Genomic DNA, 25640 nt, shown 5'->3' on the forward strand with positions numbered 1-25640 from the left:
ATGGAATTTGAAAGCCCAAACATGCAACAAAGTTGGCCTACTTGCTTTCCTGCATGCCTGAAAACAGCCCATCAATTTCATGTTATCAAGGGGAAGGTCGTTGTTCGTCGGAGTCTGGGCCGATCAGGCCCAGGAAAATCAGCTTCAGTTCAAATATACAGTACTCAAGTTGATACCAGTAAGTGGTTCTTAACTCACTATTTCTTGTATTCTTAGATGTTATGCTAACATGGGGCCCAGTAATCTCTGGTCCATGATGATCCCAGCCGTTCAAACTATTCAGGGGCTAGTGATTTACATCCCCATATTTATCATTCATAAGGTATGATCTTGCAGAAAAGCCAAAAAGCTGTCACCAAAATCACAAATTCATAATCTGACGGATCAGATGATCCGTTGGATTTTCACTTTAGCTTTATAAATAGATTTGAGTCTACTGAGAAAGTGAAAAAAAATTTACTTTCTAGGACATTAATGGGCTTTTCTCTATTGGGCCTGGACGAACTATGTGGGCCAAATAGTTGTATAGGGACACAGGCCTAATCCGGGCCTGCCCACAACCTTCTTTGAAATCTGATGAAGGGGTAATGGCCCACATCCGTAATTTGTGGTGGGCCGCTGACGCAGGGATGGGCGCATTGAGATTGACCATCGTCTTCCTCAAGGGGATAACTACTCCGAATCTACAGAGCTTCTTTGGATTTTCTTCAGAGAGATACCACGAATCCACTTACGAGAAAAATAAGAAAATAGAGAATTTTCTAAAAATTCGAAATAAATTGATTGATGATTAAAAAAAACGAGATTACAACCCCTTAAATAGTCATATGAATTCTAGGAAGAAGTTTCAGAGTCAAACTATAACTAAAACTCCCTAAAATCATGACTTACTATAAATTGTAAACTTACTATTTATAGACTATCATGATTTCACTCGACCTCTTGGTTTTCAGCCAAAAACAGTGTCATATTTGGCCTAACCACTTTGTTCTCCTAATTTTTCTAAGCACTTTTCGTGTTGGATACAACTCCTAAAGTTCAAAGGATGAAGAGTCATCATCAAATTAGAACTTACTAAAATTAGTAAAAATGAAAATAAAATGAATTTTTGACTGTCGATATGATGGAATCTCGCAAATTTGGTGTGGCAACCCGGCATAGTTGGGTTGGTTGCGAGATATACCCGTTTTAAGGTTTTAACAGTCCGGATCACTTCCACCTCTTATCGGGCCTTCTCTGGTCCATCTTGGCCATGATATTGTCCGCACCCGCTCTACATCAGCTGCCACGTAAGAAACGATCGTACGATTGTTAAATGAAAATCCGAGTACGGTATCTCATAATCTGTTAAAGCCTAGTTTAATCACATTTTTATTTTTTAAAATTTTAAAATGAGTCACCAGACACGTTACAACGGTCGTGTATGAATTAGCGGTTACAGTGCCCCTAGTTGCATTGGGTCATTTGGACAGTTTAATCAATTGATCTAATATGTGTGTTAAGTCCAAAGCACATTTCATGGGTTGCCATACAAAAATTACACTGATCAGATGATCCAATCCATACAAAAATTACACTAATCAATTGATCTAATATATTTTGTAGCCGTTCTTTTACAAAGTCATGGGTGGGATGGTTGAGATTTTGAAACAAAAACGATCCTTTACAATCATAAACAATCCATGATGGGTCCTGACAGTTACATGGCTCAAATGGTTGATTTGACCTCTGAACAATCCTGACTGTTAATATTGTAAATGCAAATGATCAGATGGTTAAGATTGTCCGATCAGTGAGGTGTTTGGATGGTAGCCCATGAAATCATTGTTGGACACAATGAGATCAATGGATTAGATTTTCCAAATGACCCTATGCAACTTGTAGTGCTCTGAGAACGATTCGAACTGTGTGGGGCCAACCTTGATTTGTGATTGAGATCCAATCCATTAAAGGAGCACCCAAATGTTAGGCCTAAATACCCATAGCTCAGCTGGCCCACACCAAAAGAGACAACGGGGGACATTTGGGAGGGAATGCCCACTTTGGACACTTTCAGATGGAATGAAGGGTCACCGTGTTGTATAAACATCATCTAACCCATTCACCACGTGTACCGCACCAGGATGAAGGTACACATCGAAATCCAAGCCATTCAAAAATTTAGGTGGGACACAACAAGTGAATGTACAGGTTTTATGTGTCATTGTACATTGGTATATATATGTCCCTCCTGAACTTTTGATAGGGATATATATATATATATTTGGGATGTACGGTAGATGTAGAGCGGGTCACGTACAATTTCATTGGCAAGATGGAATGGGTCACGTACAATTTCATGGCCAAGATGGAATAGAAAAGGCCCGATGCGGAAATGATCTAGACCATCGTAACCTTAAAATGGGCGTATCTCGCAAACCCGAATGGGTTATCCAACGTGCCATTTATAATTTTGAGGTAGAACGAGCTATTTTAGCCTCCCAACTCGCTATGTTGGATTATGCATGCCAAATCTGAGAGATTCCATTAGATCGACAGTCGAATTTCCATTTTATTTTCGTTTTTACTAGTTATAGTAAGTTTTAGTTTGATTATAACTCTTCGTCTGTTGAGCTTTAGCGTCCAACATGAAAGGTGCTTAGAATAATTAGGAGAATAACATCTTTTGAGCCAATTAGGATATTATTTTTATCTGAAAACCATGAGGTCCAGTGGAAATCATGAACGTCTATAAATAGTAAGTTTACTATTTGTAGTAAGTCACAATTTATGGGAGTTTTAGTTGTAGTATGATTCCAAAACTTCTTCCTAAGGTTCATATAACTATTTAAGAAGTTGTAAGCCTTTTTTTTTTTTTTTAATGATCAAGCAATTTATTCTGAATTTTTTAGAATTATTTCTTATTTTCCTTATGGATTCGAAGTCTCTCTGTGAGGAGTTCAGAGAAGCTCCATGGATTTGGAGTAGTTATCCCCCTCAGGAAAACAGTGCTCTACCTCCAAACGTCCTTCCCTGTGTCCACGATGCCCATGAGGAGGATCACCAGATGCACCGTTCGGGTTCCTTGTGAACATCAAGACTGGGCCCCCTACCATACGTTAGAGATGTGTGGGGCCCACCCCTTTTTTTGGAATGCATGTTATCATTCCCCGCTTCTTTAGTGGGGTTGCCGTCACAAACGTTTTCCAAGGAATGTTACCAAAGCCATTGATTCTTGTAATGGTTTTCTTCTCTTATTCTTCTTCAGACACTGAAACAGGGAAGTTGAGCAAGAGAGGACGCCTGAGAAAAGACAAGAGCAACGAACATGATACAAGCACAATAACATATAGAATCACATTTCACGTCGAGCCACAATTCGGAATTCCTGGCGCTCTCCTCATTACAAATCAGCACAAGCACGAATTCTTTCTTATTTCTGTGATGCTCGATATTCCCAACAGTCGGGATATCCATTTCGATTGCAACTCTTGGGTATATCCTATCCACAAGACCAAAATAGGCAGAGTATTTTTCTCGAATAAGGTATGTATTTTTGTTTTTTTTTTTTTTTTTAAATTTTTTTATTTTTATAAGGGTGTGTTTGGTTGCACCAAACATCACGAAATTTCATAGTATTTCATAATTAATCAGTCTAATCCGGTGAAAATTTTCATGATACTTGATCAAATTTGGTGCACCCAAAAATGGGCTTAACAAATTTAAACTTGTTAGGATGGATATTTCATTTCAATATAACTGAAAATTGTTCTTGTCAATTTTGGGATGCAAGTTATATTCACAGTGGCATGAATGGGATGAACCTAGCCATTGGATCTGTGGTTTGCAAAATAAACTATTAAAAGTTCATTTCATATTTATTTTTATTTTCCATTTTAACTATCCAGTTGTGAGCCACAGACTGGGGATTAGCATCATCTGATCATTGTGACCTTTGCATGGGAGTGGTGCCTGCCTTGTTAGATTTTTAACAGAAATGCAACAGAATTTAAATGTTTTTTAAAATCCATCTTTTAAATTAACCCTAAGATTTTCTGTCATCAATAATTACAAATTTCTAGAACATCTAAACCTGAAATAAACGGTTTAAATTGTATCTAAACGCAATGTGAATGCGATGTTGAATTTTCCATATGTTGTTGATGAAGATTGTCCAATGTAGAAAGTTTCCTCCTGATCTATTCCAAATGAAAGGAGAGTGTGAGCCCTGTTATATTTTGTTTTAAAATAATATTAAAAATTTGAATTTTCAAATTTTTGATGATTTTCCTCCATATTTGAAAAGTTATGGTACTTTTTTGTTGTGGGTTTTGTCCCACATTAGATTTGACAAAGTAAACTATCTTGTATATAAGATAGTCTTTTTGCCTAGGGCTTGAGCCCCTTTCAGGGAGCATGTGAATTTAGTCCTGTGGGGGGGCTATGCCATTAGCTTTAATCTATGTCATTAACCACACACGAGCGCGCGTGCCGAGCCGAGCCGAGCCGAGTCCGTGTCCGTGTGCGCTTGCGTGACGGGACGGGCTGGGCTGGGCGTGGACGCGGGTGCGGGTGCGGTGTGGGTGTACTCGCGTGGGTGTGTGTGTATACGTACTCGCAGGACTTTATTTGCGAGAGTGTACTCGCACTTGCGCCTTTTCGTTTTAAACCAGAGAGATGCATCCCTTCCGATTGGTCGCCCCTGTTGGGTTTAAACCCAACGGACCTAACCTTTTGTAACGGGTGCTTATACACCACTTCGGAGTCTATATAAAGACTTCCGATTCCAGTTTCGATATATGAAATTACTATCTCTCTTATAAAACTCTCTCTAATACGATTTTAAGAATTTTACTGAGTTCATTGCTGAGTCAACTCAGCACTTTCGAATTAAACTGCAAGTGGTTCGAGCCCGTGTACAGTGAGTGCACCGCTAGGACCGGGTCATAGTCGTTGTATCTTGGAGGTCGATTGTTCTGGAAATCTGTTGCACTTGGGACGCTGTCCAAGGGAAGCAAATTTGATTTCAAGCCGAGTGACTCAGTCATGCCTCGACTCAATTCAATAAGTTCTTCTTTCTCAAAATTTTATTTTCCTTTTTTGGTTCTCGATTTTAATAGTCTATTTAATTCAACAAAATTTTCAACAAGCCCCACATATATCTTTGTGTAGGGCAAAAAGACGTGCACACGTCTACACCAGGCGAACCCTACATGCACGTATGGATGAAGAATCATTTAAATGGTGGAAACAAAAATTGATATTCGCTCTGACCACCCTGAAAGTTTTATACATTTTATCTGAATCATTTACTATAGATCTAGCAAATCAAACTGAAGTAACAGATGAAAATAATTGTAAAAACTATATTCTAAACTCTTTATCCAACGAACTATATGATGTGTATGCTTCTTACGTGTCTGTTAAAGACATATGAACTGCTTTGGAAAAGAAATACATATTAGAAGATGCAGGCGCTAAGAAACATGCAATTGCTAATTTCCTTCACTATGAAATAACAGACGATATACCTGTCACAAATCAGATTCACGATTTTCAAAGTCTAGTTCACAAACTATCGACAGAAGGAATTAAGTTGGATGAAGTGTTTCTATCAGGAGCGCTAATAGAAAAGTTACCGCCCTCCTGGAAAGAATATAAGAATAGAATGAAGCATAAAAAGAACAGTGTTTCTTTAGAAACCACTATCGTACACATATGAATAGAGGAGGCCAATAGAATCAGAGACCAAAAAGAAAATAAAAATGAGATAGATTCAAAAGCGAATCTTGTGGAATCAAGTCGGGCAAATAATAAGAAAAAGGACAACTGTCATAACTGTGGCAAACCTGGACATTATGCAAATGAATGCAAGCTCAAAAAGAAGAATGCAAATAATCAATTCAAGAAAAAAGGAAACTGCTACAACTATGGAAAGCATAGGCATCATATCAAAACCTGCAGGCTTAAGAAAAATAAATATAGGCCATAGGTTAATCTTACAGAAATAGGCAATGAGTCTGACATGGTAGTAGTTATAGTGTCAGAAGTCTTCCTTATAAACAACTTGGAGTGGGTGCTAGATACTGGTGCAACTAGGCATGTATGCAAGGATCGTAGCATGTTTACCTCCTACCAAGAATCAGGAGATGATGAATAGGTGTTCATGGGTAATGCTAGAATGTCTCCAGTTGTAGGGAAAGGGAAAGTACTTCTGAAACTCACTTCTGGAAAGACTTTAACGTTGAATAATGTCCTACATGTGCCTGACATTAGAAGAAACTTGGTTTCTGGTTCACTCCTCAATAAGACTGGTGTTAAGTTAATATTTGATTCAGATAAGCTTGTAATGACTAAAATAGAACCTTTGTTGGTAAGGGGTACTGTAGCGAAGGTTTATTCATTATAAATGTATCCAATGATAATAATAAGAAGACATTCGGTTCTGTTTATATCATTGAACCTTTTTATCTATGGCATAGTAGATTAGGTCATGTGAATATAGCATCTCTGAAGAAAATAAAAAGATTAGGCTTATTACCTAGTATATCTAATGAAGAATTCGACAAATGTGAAATATGTGTCGAATCAAAATTCATTAGAAAACCTTTTAAACAAATAGAAAGATCATCTATTCTATTAGAGCTAATACACAGTGACTTAAGTGATTTTAGAAATCACATGTCTAAAGGTGAAAAAAGATATTATATAACTTCTGTAGATGACTACTCTAGATTCACTAGAGTATATTTGTTAAGAAACAAAGATGAAGCTTTAGATGCTTTTTCTAAATACAAAATTGAAGTTGAAAATCAGTTAAATATAAAAATTATAAGACTTAGAACAGATAGAGGAGGTGAATATGAATTTTCTCAATTTAGAGAATTATGTGAAAAGAATGGAATAGTTCACGAAACTACAGCTCCTTATACACCAGAACATAATGGAATAGCAGAACGTAAGAATAGAACTCTAAAAGAGATGATGAATGCCATGTTAAACAGTTCAGGCTTACCCTCAAATATGTGAGGAGAAAATATGTGAGGAGAAACAATTCTATCTGCTTGTTATATTCTAAATAGGATTCCTTCTAAATCTTCTGAACAAACACCATATGAACTTTGGAAGAATCATGTTCCTAGTTACAAATATATTAAAGTGTGGGAGTGTCTTGCTAAAGTAGGATTACCTGAAACTAAGAAAAGAAAATTAGGTTCTAAAACGACCGACTGTGTATTTATAGGTTACGCGCAAAACAGTGCGGCCTATAGGTTTCTAGTTTTAAAAACTAAGGCTAATATTCTAGATCCTAATACAATTATAGAAGCTAGGGATGCAGAGTTCTTTAAAAACGTATTCCCTATGAAATTTAAATCTATAGGAATAGAGGAAGTCAATGAATCAGATATTGCGTCTACTAGTAAAAATGCTTACGAGAAAGTAGTAGAAGAAATACAACTAAGAAAAAGTACTAGGATTAGAAGAGAAACTAACCTATGAGATGTTTTTTTCACCTTCTTAGTAGAAGATGATCCTACAACGTATACTGAAGCAATTAACTCTCCAGATGCAACCTTTTGGAAGGAAGCAATAAATGATGAGTTAGAATCCATTATATTTAATAACACTTAAGAACTTGTAGACCTACTACCTGGAAATAAACCAATAGGTTATAAATGGGTGTTCAGAAAGAAACTAAAACCAGATGGAACTATTGATAAGTTTAAAGCTAGGTTGGTAATGAAATGCTTTAAACAAAAGGAAGGAATAGATTACTATGATACATATTCCCCTGTAACTAGGATTACAACTATTAGAGTCTTAATAGCGATAGCCTCCATATATAAACTGGTGGTACACCAGATGGACGTTAAGACGGCTTTCCTAAATGGGGACTTAGAAGAAGAAATATATATGGAGCAACCCGAGGGTTATAAAATATCAGGTAAAGAAAATAAAGTATGTAAACTAATTAAATCACTATATGGTTTAAAACAGGCTCCTAAACAATGGTATGAAAATTTTGATGGTGTTTTAAAATCAAATGGTTATCATATAAATGATGTAGATAGATGTGTATATAGTAAAATTTCTAGAAATGATTATGTTATTATATGCCTTTATGTTGATGACATGCTTATTTTTAAAACTAATATTAAATTAGTTAATACAACTAAGAAATTCTTGTCATCTAAGTTTGACATGAAAGACTTAGGAGAGGTTAGTGTAATCTTGGGTATTGAAGTAACCAAGAAAAATGGTGTTATTATATTATCACAATCTCATTACATTGAGAAGATATTGAGAAAGTTTAACCATTTTGATTGTTTATCTGTCAGTACTCCTTATGATTATAGTGTGACTCTCCTGAAGAATACAGAAAATAGTGTGTCTCAATTGAAATATTCCAGAAGAATTGGTAGCCTTATGTATCTAACAAACTGCAGTAAACCAGACATAGCTTTTGCAGTAGGAAGGCTAAGTAGATATACACATAACTTTGGAAAAGAGCATTAGAATGCTTTGTCTAGGATTTTGAGATACCTAAAAGGCAGTATGTCCTATGGTTTACATTATACTGGTTATCCTGCTGTATTAGAAGGATCTAATGATACTAACTAGATCAGTGATTCAGATGAGACAAAATCTATAAGTGGATATATCTTCACTTTGGGTGGAGGAGTGGTCTCTTAGAAGTCTACCAAGCAGACATGTATCGCTCGGTCGACTATAGAATCCGAGTTTATTGCCTTAGAAAAGGCTGGATCAGAAGCTGAGTGGCTTAGAAATCTCTTAGCTGATATACCATTGTGGCCAAAGCCTGTATCGGCCGTGTCTATTCATTGTGACTGTCGAGCAGCTATAGCAAAAGCCAAGAGTAAAATATATAATGGAAAAAGCAGGCATAATAGACTTAGACACAACATAGTGAAACATATATTGCGTGATGAAGTCATATCTATTAACTTTGTGAGGTCAGAAAAGAATCTAGCAGATTCTCTGACCAAAAGACTATCTAAAAGGTTAGTCAATGATACATCGAAGGGAATGGTGCTGAGCCTAATATATGAGCTGCCAGTGTTGGTAACCCAACCTATACAAGTGGAGATCCCATGAGATAGGTTCAATAGGTAAATAACAAGACACGAGGTAGACGATTGTACTGAGTTATATGAGCCTCTTCTATGGTGTACAGTGCGAGCAGCAACGCAGAAGGATGAGTTTTTAGAACTCTTAATGGATCCATAGCCATATATTTGGTGGTGTATACAGTTGCTGCATACACTTGATGGAATTCACCTATATGGGTGTGGAGGTGGAGGCCGCTTCTTATGAGAATCTAGGCGAATTCTCTAAAGCACTCATGAAATTCAGGTAATGGTGTATGGCCGAAACGCACCGAACCACAGAATCACTTGTAGAGAAAGAGTTGTGTGAGTGGCATGTACTTGCGATCTACATTAAAAGAATTCAGGTTTAAGACTATGGTGTCACCTGATTCTTGTAGACCTGTCTTACTTACTCTAATGTCGGTTCAAGTCTATGGTGACACCGGCACCATTGCACAACTATTACGCTTTAATCCGAAAGAGTTTTATTTTAAAACATGTGGGGGATTGTTATATTTTGTTTTAAAATAATATTAAAAATTTGAATTTTCAAATTTTTGATGATTTCCCTCCATATTTGAAAAGTTACGGTACTTTTTTATTGTCGGTTTTGTCCCATATCGGATTTGACAAAGTAAACTATCTTGTATATAAAATAGTCTTTTTGCCTAGGGCTTGAGCCCCTTTCAGGGGGCATGTGAATTTAGTCCTGTGGGGGGGCTATGCTAATAGCTCTAATTTATGCCATTGACCACACACGCGCGCGGGCGCCGAGCTGAGCCGTACCGTGCCGAGCCGAGCCGAGTCCGTGTCGGTGAGCGCGTGCGCGTGCGCAACGGGACGAGCTGGGCTGGGCGTGGGCGCGGGTGCGGGTGCGGTGTGGGTGTACTCGCGTGGGTGTGTGTGTATAGGTACTCGCGGGACTTTATTTGCGAGAGTGTACTCGCACTTGCGCCTTTTCGTTTTAAACCAGAGAGATGCATCCCTTCCGGTTGGTCGCCCCTATTGGGTTTAAACCCAACGGACCTAACCTTTTATAAAGGGTGCTTATGCACCACTTCAGAGTCTATATAAAGACTTCCGATTCCAGTTTCGATATACGAAATTATTATCTCTCTTATAAAACTCTATCTGATGCGATTTTAAGAATTTTACTGAGTTCATTGCTGAGTCAACTTAGCACTTTCGGATTAAACTGCAAGTGGTTCGAGCCCGTGTACAGTGAGTGCACCGCTGGGACCGGGTCATAGTCGTTGTATCCTGGAGGTCGATTGCTCTAGAAACCTGTTGCACTTGGGACGTTGTCCAAGGAGAGCAAATTCGATTTCAAGCCGAGTGACTCAGTCATGCCTCGACTTAATTCAATAAGTTCTTCTTTCTCAAAATTTTATTTTCCTTTTTTGGTTCTCGATTTTAATAGTCTATTTAATTCAACAAATTTTCCAACAAGCCCCACATATATCTTTGTGTAGGGCAAAAAGACGTGCACACGTCTACACCAGGCGAACCCTACATGCACGTATGGATGAAGAGAGGAAGGAAGAAGACCAAGAGAAAAGGGAGAAGGATCTATCTCTCTATCTCTCTCTCTCTCTCTCTCACGTACTCTTTTTACTCTTTAGGGTGCATTTATGCTCCCTCTCTTTTTTTCTCTCCTCTGCTACAAGACTTAATATATAGGAAGGGATTTAACGTTTTGAGGGTGCACCGGTTATGATACTCCGCTACCGTACAAGTTTTCACTACCCTATATATGAATGGGACCTGTAATCATCTTATCTATGTATGCGCTTATGATCTAATTCTTCTATATTGTCATGACCATTAATAAAGACCTATATTGTATGCTCATCAAATAATGGACTATCATATGATCATCAAGTGCGATGAAAATGGTTAAAATAAAACTTCGATAGTTGAAAACTTTGTAAAGTGCATTAAAATCTTTAAAATGAAGGGTGTACCAAAAAAAAGGCATTTGGTAAGTCCCTAGTTTATTATATCTCGCCATAACCATATCCTTAGGTAAACCAACGGATCCTTTATTAGCCATTGCAAGAATCAATGAATTTTGAAGCATGACCCACTTTTAATGACCACAAGATAGCCTTATAAAAAGGGCCAAATCTATACACTCAAGATCATGACACTTAAATGTCCTCAGGTTTAAATATTAATCAACTTCTTATTAATTATCAAGTTTGATAAAAGTCCATGCTAATGGGCTCATAGACTAATAACTTGACATCGATCTATTAATGTAGGTGCCAAAAGGTCTAATAAGATCCTTTATCTACGGCATATACTCCCACGTGGGGGAGGGCAAAGGCATACCAACACCAAAATCAGCCTCCAATGGTGGAGACTATCCTTCTCGACCCAAATCAATCATCCCATACAGGATGGTCATTCCTTCCATCATGTGATGACCAAATGTTTGTCATAAATGTTTAATGGTCAGGTACATCAGGTTACTAAGTCCATGGACCACAACTCTCTTATGGTCAAGAACCATTATGTCTAATCTTGGGTTCACAAGGACAAACATAGAAATCACTCTCACTTAAGCCATATTCATGTATGTTTAAGGTGACACCATTTATTAATTAAGACAACATTCTGTCCCCCATGGATACTTTGGCATCACAATTACAGCCGAGATTATTATTGTTTCATCCACATGCCTAGTGAATTGGACTCACATTAGTTTTCTATAACATAACTCCAACAATCTCCCACTTATCTTAAAATCATTTATACTCAAATCACTTAATCTCACATGCCGAATAAGAAACAATTGAATTATATTGATACTCTAAAAGTCCACATTAACTCTTGCTAATGTAGTTTTTCGGCAGACCCTCTGCAGTTGACCCTCTTGTACCTGCACGGGTGCAAAAGGAGAAACAAAGGAGACCCTGGTTAGTACAGAGGACTCTCCGATGCCTAAGTCAGGAACGGGGTCTTTTTGTAGGGTAGGATCTCCAGAAAAGAGACACTAGTCGAATACTATGGTAAGAATTAATGTACCTTTGATGGTTGGAGATACCTCTATATTCATAGGGAAGAGAGTCCAATTATACGAGGATTCGTCATGATATCTTAGAAATCCATCTGAATCTGAGATCTTTATGAGATTACCGGATTTCAATGTTATCGGGATTTGATCTTATCCCTCGAAAATTTGGGGAGAGATTTTTGTAATTAGAGGATATTCCTTGAATCTATAGATCGGATTTAGGTCGGCTCCCACAGGCGGGTGTCAGCTCAGGAATTTGCGACTCCGATCATCTTGACAGATTAACATTCACCATCGTCGACCAATGGAGGGGTCATAGGATTTGTGTTCCTTTTAGCTAAGCGCTAATGGATTTTTGACCTTGTCATGGGACGTTGCCGACCTGTAATTGGACATTGGCCGATGTACGGTCGTCCAATGGCCGATACTGATCTATAACCGAGTAGTAGGTGAGCTGGGTTTGATCTATGGTCGAGCTTTATCCGACCTACGACCGTTCTAAGGTCGGTCAGTGATCAACCTGTTAGGTCGGAACACAACTTATTCGAATGGGCTTGTAGCCGTGTTCTTTGAGTGTCCTTACAGTTGTATCGATCTCCTTGGAGGTCGGCCTAGTTCGGGAAGTAGAGGCCTTATCAGGCTCGGGTCTCACTGGGCCCGTGCTAGTTCAGTAAAGTTGGTCCATTCCATAAGCCGACTTATCCGACTTGTCCATTTTCCCCCAACAACTCTAATGGTACCTCCCATAAACTAGGTACATCAGTTCCATAATTGTCATATTATCAGCATGCATTTGTCATGTGATCATCTTTGATCAACTAATAACTTTAGTTCACTTAAGAATAATATGATCCCATTAGAGAGAGTAAGCATATGCATCTTGTACATTTGGATCATTACAAGCTGAATTAGCATATCTCATGCTAAACCAATGGTGTTACCATACAGTAACATAAACAAGCCTGACATCTGACATATCACCACAAGAAGTTTCACATCAACATAAGTGAATTAATGCCTAAATATGTTTTAATAAGAATGTCCATTTTAAACTAGGGATATTACAATGTCTTTTTCCTTCCACTGATTAAAACATCATATCTCTGGTCATATCTTGTGCACACAAGTGTACTATAAGGATCCATTGTGAGCATATTATTCATGTTTTTCAGCATTCATCCCTGAGTGACACTACCATATTAGTGTGATATGAGCAACACCTCAAATCCAACATGCAGAAATACTTTCCTTTTTTAAAAAATCTTTGTTCCTACTACTCACAATTATGGTGAGATAAACATGCCATTCAATTATCATTGTATAATTAGGTCTTATGTATAATTCATTTTATACCACTGAATGAAACAACTTGAGCCACTACTCTCATTACCATCACTAACATATGGGTGGTGATTGCCATCCTTTTATAGGGATGATGTACAACGATTACATTCAAATAGTAAAATTGAGCATTCTTCTCGTAACTCCATCACAGGCATCCCATGAAGCCTTAGAATTAATCTATCGGTGAGATCTTTTTGGATGTCCTATAATGACATTATGTGACTAACATTTCGTATCCTTTTAATGCTTATGAATATAATACTAATTCAATCCTAACATAAAATTCTCTTTTAAGAGCGAAATGAATTTATCATGATGCAATCTAATTATGAATCACAGAACATAAGGCAATACTAAGTAAAAAATAAAAATAATAAGGAAGAATCATAATTCAACCATATCACATGATTAACTACAGTTTCTCAAATGAATAGTTAATAAAAGAAGGTTTAACAAAATCAAATTGTGTTTATTTGAGTCATTGAGGCTAAATCAAATCCTCAGATACTTTAGGCTATAATCGAGCTCTTATCCTTGCAATGCTCCTCTGATCCTAGCCTAGGCACGCTCATTCTATGCTTAAATTTCCATCGTATCCTTTATGACATCTACATAAACATAGTGAGTGTCGCACATGTATTGGCCTCCTAAGCAGGTTACTTTTTATAAGTCATGCACTTATTCTAAAAGCGACAAACTTCCCATAATGTAAATAACCTTTTTTTTTCTCATTTGCTTTGCCCTTTCTCTTACCTTGTTTACTAGCGTGATTACCTATCTTGGGTCCTTTGGATCTAAACACAATGGATATATCTAGTTTTCATATTTTTCAAAGGATCCAATCCCAAAAACAATAGTATCAGATTTCTAAACATAATCAACCATATAAATAGTTTAGATCATACCTAGATGCAAATGATTGTGTAAATAAATTCATCGACGTAGATTTATCAAAGATGCTTTCCTAAGCATAAGAGTCTCTCTCTGATCTATCATAGTCGAAGGTAATGAGAGCACTCAGTGCTAAATCTTTGGGTGGGGCCAAGATCAACGCACTTGTCACCCAAGTGGACCCACGTGTGTGGATGTGTGAAGGGAAGGTGAAGATGAAGGATTGATAGAGATTTCAACATATGACTCTCTCCTGTCTTTGCTCTTTATTCTTAAGGGGAGTGGATGTCCAAGGTTTCTCTCTGGAATAGGCTGAAGTGCCTCTCATCTTTATAGTAGGATCTTTAAATAAGGAGAAGGCCAAGGTTTCAAGGATTTACACCATATAATACTCCGCCACCCTACACACCTTTTTGTACCTTACTGTATGGGAGGTTCATTAAAACACCTCAGACATGCATGCACTTGTGATCCATTTCTTCCACTATCATGGCAATCCACCAATAGTCATTATCTTATGTAGATCAAGTGGGGTGGACCAGATCTGATCCATTAGGTCATCATCAAGTTTGATAAAATCATTTTTAACGGTTAAAATAAAATTTTAATAGTTAAAAACTATTGTTAATTGATAAAAACCTTTCACATGAAGGTCCCTGCATTAAAATAACTTATGATTCCTTGACTTAATAGATATAGCCATAAAGCAAGTTTCATAGTAAACTTAGTGGACCACATTGTTGACCCATACAAAAATTAATACTCTTGATAGACGTACCCACCATTGCCCACTTTTAATGGTCAATTTAGTGACCTTGTAAAGTGAGTTAAAACTTTATAATCAAGAACACAATTTTTATATGTCCTTAAGTCTAAGAATGTAATCACATTTCATGCACTATTAAGTCCACAATCATAGTGATCATAGTCTAGGCCAATAAGCTCGTAGACTAGTGAATTAAAGTCAATCATTCCAATGTAAGTACTGAAAGGTCCATAACATACATTCCACATCCATGGCATGCACACTCTTGTGTAGGGTGAGGGCTAAAGATACGATCCACATTAAGTTGATTCCTGATGGTAGAGACCTTCCATCCTGACCAAAGTTAGTCATCTCACATAGGATGACCATACATCTTAAAGATCAATGTCAACATATATGTCATAAGCATTTATATTAGTCATGGATCATCAGGTACTAAAATCCATGTATAAGTCTCCCTGGTCAATGACCATTGTGTCCAATCTTAAGTTCTCAAGGATTAAAAAAAAGTACCATGTACTCTTCACACAACCCACAAAATATAATATTAATGTAACACAAGATTTATCTAAGGCATAACATATGTGCAAGGAGGACCAATGGTCATTGGATCAACGATTGAGATCGACTCTATCATATCCACGTGGATGGTGGATCAGGGTGCATATTGATTTTTCAAGGCACCAACTCCAACAACTTTCTCCTTTAGTATTGCTTTCCTTACTCCCTTGGTCGTCATCTCTCTTGCACTTTTTTAGATTGGGCTTGCTACTAGAGGATCCCTCGATTAAGTGTCTAGCACATGCATTCTTACGTCTCATATTATTGGCCTCATAGAGTACCAACTACATGTGTAACTTTTCTTTAATATGGTTAAGTTCATTCACATTTTAGTTGTCAATGAACCTATTATACATAGGTGTTAGTGACATGTAGATAGTGTTTCTAACTGTGACTTCTTCTTTGGTAGCCCCAATCATCTCCAGTTCATTGGCTACCTTGACCATCTTGAAACACATGTGGAGTCTATCAAGTGTGCCCCCCTAAAACAGTCTTGACAATTCCCGCTACACAAAGCAGATAGGGTAACATAATCATGCCTTATGATATCAATTCATCCATAGTTACAAAGTACTAAACTATAATAAAATGAGAGCTAATATACATTCGAAAGAATTGTACCTCTTGCCCATCTAGTTTACAATGTCACATATTTATGTGCATGACTAGACATACCTTGGAATTATTCATGCTCTCTACTCCTCAATGACAGTGTTCACTAAGAAGTGCAATGTACAAGTGGTTCCCTATGATATATGCCTCATCAGGTAATGTGGGCTTGATCATACACCCACTATAATGAACTTGTAAAGGAAAAGGTATTCCCATACCCAACACAAAGCCTATCTATATCCCACAATTACATTAGGTAGTGTGGCCAAGATTATAACCATAATATGAAGTTAGGATCTCATATTATAAACCTAAACTCACATTCATAGGAGCAACTTTGATCTCAACCTTAGATCATACCATGTGGCATGGCCAAGCCTTTAACCACATGACTAGGGAAAAGATCTAACTTTAGAACTATAGTTCATGTGATTGTGTGAGCTGCCCAATGGAGCTAAGGGTCCACACACACTTACGATCAACACATATTTAATAACTTTTCCATACAACACCTCATAAGTAATGCAATGCTTATATCATGTAGCCCATTGATGATATCAAAAACACCATGGTGTTCACAGATCATGCACCCCACATCATCAAATATGATGGGCCCTTCTCGACCGAGTTAACACAATCTTCATCTAGCATGTTCAAGGGAACTATGGCATTCTCTCATGACTTTTGGACCATTGATGATTGAAATGCCCATATCATGATTGAAATGCCCATATTATGACAAATAAGGATGTTGGTTATTAATTAGTTCTCCTAGATTGAGCCACCATGAGGTTAATTTGAGTAATGAGATGTCTTCAAAACATTCTAATTGGGCTACGTATCAAGTTTCAACCTAATGATTTAAGAAAAATAATATCCGTAAAAAAAAATGTTAGATCTTAATTTTAGAGATTGTTCACAACCCTAAGTACAGGGTCGCAATGTAGTAATAACTCAGTGAGAACGAGGTCAAATCCACATGGACTAAAATTGTACATATTCTGAAAAATAATTAAAACTAGAACTAGAATCAGAACTAAACTAAAATCTGGAATAGTTGAGAATAATTTTGAATAAACTATATATCAATCAAAAGAGGAACTAGAGCACCAAGGATCCACTTGCGGTTGTTAGGATGCTACCTCACTTCATTCAATAAATACAACCGGAATTGAAGTCATATCCTATCTAGTTGGAAGATGGAATAGTTAAAACAATTTTCAACTTTTCATTAAATTAGTTCCCACATGAAGAACCATTATGATGATCAGAAGGGAATTCAACCATCCACCATGCCCAAGAGACAATGATGAATCGCGAATTTTATAGATCTCATAACTTAAAATAAGTAAGAAGATATTCAAAAAGTGAAAATATTCCTTTAATCAAACTAAAAAGCAATGACGTTCAACATAAACTTAAATTAAAGTAAGATAAACATCTAAATAAACTACCAGCTTCACCTCTTAGATCTAACTAAGAGGTTTAGTTAATCATAGACATGATTAAGACTAAAACTCTTAAACAAAACATTAAAAATAAACTAAGGAAGAAGAAAAACTCTTTGAGAGGCTGCTTCACCCTTTTGCTCTGCTCCTTGAACCCTAATTCCTGTTTAGAACTCCTTGAAGAACCCAAATATTTATGCTTCCACCGACTTTGGAAACTGCCATAAATTTATGCATTCGATGTCATCGAACAGTTTTCGATGGCATCAAATCTCAGTTTGAATCGAATTCAGAAGTTACGCTCTTTCGCACTGCATAATATTTGATGCCGTCGAACATACCCTCGATGTCATCGAACAGATATTTGATTTCATCGAAAGGAGTTCAATTAATCGAAAAAGTGTCCAAAATGTTCCAGTGAATCTTCTCAATATTTTTCAAAAATCTCGATGTCATCAAACATGTCTTTGATCAATCAAATGGGTCTTTGGTGTTGTCGAGAAATATGCCCAATTAGTCCAGCAAGAAAACTTGATTTTCATGTAATTCTCGATGCAATCGAACTGTCTTCAATGCCATCGAACGGTGTTCGATGTCATCGATAGTGAGGTTTAGTTTTCCTGAATTTCTGTACTTTGCACTTTTGACTTCCTTCCATCTTCACTTAGTTTCCTTAAATCTTGAGGTCTTGAAATCTTCAATCTTGGTTTCCTAAAATCTATTCCTTTCCTTGGTGATTCTTGAGCATCAAATTCATGCTTTTAACATTCTTGTCAATCTAAGTTCTTAGACTCGCCTTTCCATGTAAACATGTTTAAAATATATCAATTAAGCATTATCATGTTCATAAAACAAAGATATAAACAGGAAAAAATATGCAATATTTGACACTCAACAGAGATACAACCTAATTAAGGCACAATCAATTAAAACATTTTATTGAATTGGAAATTCACAGTCGTAGCAGATCAAATCTAAACAAAGAATATTAGATCTTGATCAAAAGTGGGCCCTAACCTATAATGCATTAATTTTATAAATGTGTGGGCCCCATGCAATCCAGTGGTTGCTAGACGTTGGGCTCCATCCATAGCTATTAATGGGTGGGCCTCATACATCCACACACGTGAATAGTCAATCACTTGTACTTTTTCAATTTTTAAATAATTACATTAATTAAAGCATTATTAATGTCACGACTAAAGGTGGACATATAAGGCATAATCTCTCTAGATTTGGTAATTTCTTAAATTCATATTTTTTTTAAGAAAATTTTTTACCAAGGATTTCATGGAATTGGAAATTACCAATTTTGAAGACTATAAAGAGAGAATAAATAAGAGAAATTCAGAAAGAGGAGAGTGGGAGAGAGAATGATGTCACCTCAACCCACTTATCATTGTAGTCATACCATCCATGGTTGGTCTGAGGTGGGCCCTACTTTTGGGCTCCTCTTGCATTATCCAATTTGTCCATTAGGTTTCCACTATGTGAAAAACCCCGGTTATAATTTATCAATTATCACTCTTCCATCAAGTGCCCTCAGATCATCATCAACAATGCGGGATGAATCCACTAGATTGACTAAATACATCATCATCCAAGCTAATCTAGGCCATTTAAGATATTATACAATTGATAATTTACTTGAAAATAAAAATTACACGGAATTACAAATAAACAACAACCCAATCTTGACTATTGAATAATAACCCTTAAAACATGCAATTTTCATTAAAATTATTCAATTCCACCCCATCCATCATATACAAACCGATGAATCAATAAAGCATCACATAAAATACAAGTCATATTACTTTTATGTGAATCAACCCCTCATATTTTCTAATTAATCTTGATAACTAATTCATTCAATGTTGACCACTGACGAAACATCAATTTAAACTTATCAGATCTTCTAATCTGTACCTTTATTTGAGCTCAAATTTTAGGTGATTGTCCCTTGTCTAGAATACAATCATTTATATGATCAAAAAATAAAATGGACACTATTAATGACATGGAAAAATAAAAATCAAAATATTATTTTGGAAAAGCAATGTAGAATTTTCTAAAGATTGTAGATATAAATCCTCCAACTCAAGTCTCTCCTTGATCTATCCCGAATGCAAGGAGAGTGAGAGTCCCAACTCTAACTCTGGGTAATATAGAGGGATGTGCACACATCCACGCCAAGTGGACACCACACACATGTGGATGGTGAGAGGAAGGAAGAATAAGAGAAGGATCTCTCTCTCACATCCGATCTCTCCACTCTCTAGCTATGGCTTAGGAGGCTTTTAGGCTCTCTCTATGATGGATCCTGTCTGCTATAGCTGTAACATCCTGGAATTTCACGGCCATAGTTTATACTCGTGCTTGAGAAAAATAGGTATTAATAATTGAATGAATTGGATGCTTTAAAATCATACCATGTTTTTTTTTTCATTTAGATCACATCCAAAGACATTCATGAAGGTAACCTTTACAAGAATAAAATTAACTATATTGAATATTTTATTCGAGTAACAGAATTCAGTAAATAATCAAATGCCTTTGCAATGAAAGCTTATTAAATTTATCAAGTTCGCAGCGGAAGTGTAAAACTAAATCATAAGACTATCTTCGTGTCCTTTCAGTATAGTCTTCCATAGGAAGATAGTCCTCTAGGTTTTCAATCTGTGCATCACCTACATAATCTGTACGGTTAGAGAGGGTCAATGCCCTACTCATAGTGATGGATATCCTTTAAGATTAACAATAATTTAATAGATTCATAGGAGTGACATAAGGGTTTTGATACACCCCGTTCTCCATTACTACGAGGGGTATCAGCATGCGCAAACAACCTACAAGAGATGCATGCCTAGCAAAGTGTGTGTGGTACATCATACGTAGTGATCATCACAATGTGGAATATAATTGATGAAAAATCCAACTCGACCCACATCCCATAACTACGGATATTCTTCAGCATGGCCAACGCTACCATAAATTTATGTGAACACCTCGAGATGATACAACACATGAGTTAGATGAATTACGTGACACAATTTGTTCATAGAGCGACTATTTATAATGTCCAATCCCGGAAGTGAAGTAACACGCATTATGAATTACTTACATTGATTTATGCACCACTACCTAAAACCCATGGAATTACGCATCGACCAAAAGGGTCTCTACCCAGAATGCATTACGTCCATAATATAATAATTGAATCACTAGTTGTGATACCTTCAACACATCACTTGCATCAAAGAGAATATAAACAAAATCATAGAAGTTCTGGAATATCAAGACACATGCCCAAGCCTTAAAGGTAAATAGCACAAGGCTAGTAACATAAGGAGGAGAGTAGCAATGGTTAACTTACAAAGAGGAGAGTGACAATGATCAAATCAATAAAAGGAGAGTAGCAATGGATAACTCAACAAATAGAAGAGTGACAATGGCCAACTCAATAACAAGGAGAGTGGCAATGGTTAACATAATAAAGAGAAGAGTAGTAAGGGCTAACTCAACAAATTGATAAAGGCAAGAGCAAGGCCTGCATCCATCGCTCCATATAAATTCATAGATATCACTTTTAATTGACATCAAATCATAATTCCCAAAAGAGTAAATAAGTGTTGATGGTAAATTAAACAATTGCAGAGAGAAAGTCTTAATAACATGAAAACATAATAAGTAAAAGGCAAGATAAAGCATATCAACTTAAATTACGGTAAGCTTAAAGGAATAAAATCCTCACCTTAGGTGGCAGAGTCGTATCTTACTAAATTAAACGATCAGAGGCATAACGATCAGGCTTTACTCTAATTCTTCCTAGTTTGAATTGATTAAGCTAGATGTTAGATTAAAGTTAGTAAAAGAAACTCGACCTAAACCATCCCTTCAATGGGCTTACCTATTGCCTTAATTGATAAGTTTTCAACTTAACATGATTAGGCCTTTCCCATCATTGACTTGAATTATTTTCAATGCAAATGGAATCCCATTGTTGAGGGATAGATAAGAAAACTTTAAAGGAACAAGGAGGATAGAAAGAGGAGAAACTTAAGAGCCAACCTGGAGCGTGTACTACCTTCAATCTTCCATGTTTTCCTTCTCTCTCCCACTCATGTCTCTCTCTCTTTTCCTTTCTTCTTGCTGAACTCTCTCTCTCTCTCTCTCTCTCTCTCTCTCTCTCTCTCTCTCTGTTACCTACTAAAATCTTTCCCTTGTTCTTGATTTCCTTTCTCTCAGCTTCTTACCATGCCTCTCCCAAGTGCAGGCGGGAAGTTTGAAAGGAAGGAGGTTTCTTTTATAGTTCGGGTCAGCGCCATGTTAACCGAAACTTGAATATAGTGCTCTATGGGAGTGGTTGTGCTGGGTGCGCACACCACTTAAGGTGGGGTCCACTATGATGTCCGCTTGAGATCCATGTCAATCATCATGTCCCGGGGGTCCAATTAGGACACCCGACTAAAGACAGAGTAGATCCAAGGTTTAGGTGGGCCTTACTTTTAGAATTTTGGGTTTTAATTATGGATTTCTATTACTCTGAGGGTCACATTTATTCTGGATTCAGCTGTTAGTATGTTTAAGTGATTTGTAATTTGTTTTTAAAGTGGTCTTGACATTCACTTGCCTTCTTTGGCGGTTTGGAAATCTATACTATGTTACTTGGGTATATGATGATCATATTTCAAAATTAATGGTTAGATGGCTTAATCTATGGATGAAGATCATTCCCAACAGTCAAATTCGTGTCAAAGGATAGATGTAAGGTTGGGATAGTTAGATTGGTATTGCATACATATACATATTAAGTTGAATTTCTTAGTAACACTCGAGGACTTTCAATACTCGGGTATTGAAAAGTTCGGGGTGTTACAATAGCATTTAACATATAGGGAGTGATTAAAGTTTTAGGTTATATTAGTTATGGTGCTTTACCACCCTATACTCCCACAAGCCCTACATATGAATGAGATCTGTAATAAGACCCAATCCTTCCACTATCATGGGCAACCACTAAAGACCCATATTCCATACTGATCAAATAATAGACCATTAGATCTAAGCTATTAGTTATCATCATGTGTGATGAAAATAATTTTATCAATTAAAATAAAACTTCAATAGTTGAAAACTTCATAAACTATATTAAAACCTTTCAAGTATTAAGTACAAAAGAAGAACCACTTGATTAGTCCTTAATCTATTAGATCTCACCATAAACACATGCCTAAAACTTCATAAAGTACACTAAAAGAAGAACCAGTTGATTAGTCCTTGATCTATTAGATCTCACCGTAAACACATCCCTAAGTAAATTAGTGGAGCCCGTATTGGCTCATGCAAGAATCAATGGACTCTGATGAATATATCCAACCACATCCACTTTTAATGATCACGTGGTAGCCTTGTAAAGAGAGCCATACCTATACAATCAGGATCACAACCCTTGCACATCCTTCAGTCTAAGGATTAATTTACTTCTTATGCATCAACAAGTATGATAAAAGTTCATGCTAATAGGCCATCGAATTACTGACTTAATCTCAATCCATCAATGAAAATGTCCAAAGGTCCAACAAGATTATATCTCCATGGCACACTCACACTATCATGTGGGGTAGGGCAAAGGCATGCTAACACCAAGTGGGCCCTTGATGGTGGAGATTGTACATCCTAACCCAAGTTAGTCCCCTCATATATGATGATTGTTCCTTTCATCATGTGATACTCATAAGTCTATCTTAAGAACTTGTGATAGTCATGGCATAACATGGTATTAAGATATGTGGATTACAACTCTCCTCTCGTCAATGACTGTCAGAGTCCAATCTCGAGTTCTTAAGGATTATGAGAGGAATCACTCCACACATAACCCATATTCATACATGTTTAAGGTGACACCATATATCAATTAAGGTACTGCATTTTTTTCCACTAAGGAAAATGGGTCATTATGATATATGGTTGATAATCATCACTACCACATCTACATAGCTAGTGGATTGGGATCACATTGATTTTCTAAGCCACAACTCCAATACACCCTCTCTACGTTTCATATGGCCATAAATGGGCAATTGATGGGTAGAGATTAGGGCCATACCAAAATGTTTCGAGGACTAAAATAACTCATGAAAAAAATGAAATTATGTGGTGTAAGTGATCAATCTTAGTGTGCCCCACACAATGTTGATTTCGAGTGGCAGAGATGGTATGGATTGTACGTATGTGTTGACTATCTAGTCATGATTAGATGGTGAGAAACAGTTTCTTACATTGAAGAATCTGGTGCAATCATTTTCTATAAAGTTGAATTATCATGTGATTAATGATGCATTTTGGCTTGTAGTGTTATCTTCCTGATCACACGCCGGAGGCTCTAAGAGAACTGAGAGAAAATGAACTTATCGGCTTGAGAGGAGATAGAACAGGAGAAAGAAAGGAATGGGAGAGGATTTATGACTACGATTATTACAATGATCTCGGTAATCCTGATAAAGGATGGTCCCACGTAAGACCCATCTTGGGTGGATCAAATGAGCATCCGTACCCTCGGCGAGGCCGAACGGGCCGACCTCCATCCAATGAAGGTACCATTTCTTATTCTTCTTCTTAATCTAACATTGTATGAAAAATTTTCCCTTCCATCATGGATCATTACATGTTAACTTCATGCTAGAACCCTTTCTTTCTTACCAACTTCCGCCATCGTCATATCATTTTCGTTGGAATCCAAGCCATGTAAAAGAGATCAGCTAGGCCAAAAACATGAATGGTCCATTCATTAGGCAATAAAAAATATTAAAAGCAGCAGACAACCAATGGCTTAAATGATACAACCTCTAGGATGGACATTTTTTAAATGTTTTTCTTTCTTTTTGTTGGGCACCTATTTATTTAGATGCATGTGTAATCCCCATTTTTGTTTTTTTAAATGAAAAATACATATGAATGAAAAGTGGGATGAAAAGGAAAACTTTTTTGTGGTCCCAGACTTGTCTTATGAGTGTGGTTTGTATTTTTGTGCTTCAAAAAATGAGGATCATAAACTTTTGACTCGAACTTTGTGTCACCTTATGATTTTCGAAACCAACACATGGGGATTTGATAGTTTCCTATAGAAGTGTGTAGTAGAAGACATGTCCTGAGTTTGAGTAGACTTAAAAGATATAAAAATATCATGATTTTCAAGATATGAATTCAATCCTAAAGTATGGATGCCCTGCTTTTGTTTTTTGTTTTTTTTTAACCTTTTTTTTATAATCATTTTTACTCATAGCACTCTTTTGGGTTTTTTGCTACATTCAATTTTGCCTATCATTTTTACTATCATGCCCTTTCATATTTTCACCACATCTTAGGTATTTGTCTTGCATGACCTTTGACTACTTTTTCTTTTTGCTTCTTGTTTCCTTTCAGATTTTTACCAGGTCCAATGTGTGTTTGTCATTTTTTACTTGAGGCACCCTTATGGATTTTCACCTCGCCCATTTTTCTTGGATATAATTTTATTTTTTTCTTTAAAAAAAAAAAACTTTCAAATGTTGCAATTGATGCGAAGATTCCTTGACTGCCTGGTCCATAGATGTTTTCAAGATAACAGGTGACCTTGAGATGATGATACAAAAGCTTGGACCTTTTCAAGGATTGTGGGAGTTGGTGGAATTTTGCCCCCAATGGCCTATTTATGATATTTATCTTCTTCTTTTTTTTTATACACCCTTATTGTTTCCTAGGACTTGGGCTGCTACTTGATATTTCTATGTATATACACATATTTTTGTCTTTTTATCCCTAGGGGTGTGTTCTAGGAAGGGATGGAATTTCATGTTTGGGTCATAGGCCTCGGGTTGCCTCTCGCATTTACGGCTCCTACCCATGGTAGATCTTAATGTGGTCGGTGT

General features: G+C 36.8%; 1 protein-coding gene across 1 annotated transcript in view; it reads left to right on the top strand.

The window, feature by feature from the left end:
* LOC131238960 (linoleate 9S-lipoxygenase A-like) overlaps positions 1-25640 on the top strand; it is a 43276-nt gene continuing 17636 nt past the window's right edge. Inside the window, exons 1-3 of the mRNA XM_058236535.1 lie at positions 1-178; positions 3248-3525; positions 24086-24326. Of these exons, the coding sequence (XP_058092518.1) occupies positions 1-178; positions 3248-3525; positions 24086-24326 (697 nt within the window). The remainder of the gene's footprint in view (positions 179-3247; positions 3526-24085; positions 24327-25640) is intronic.

Source organism: Magnolia sinica, chromosome 3 (genome assembly GCF_029962835.1).
Source record: "Magnolia sinica isolate HGM2019 chromosome 3, MsV1, whole genome shotgun sequence".
Taxonomy (NCBI): Eukaryota; Viridiplantae; Streptophyta; class Magnoliopsida; order Magnoliales; family Magnoliaceae; genus Magnolia; species Magnolia sinica.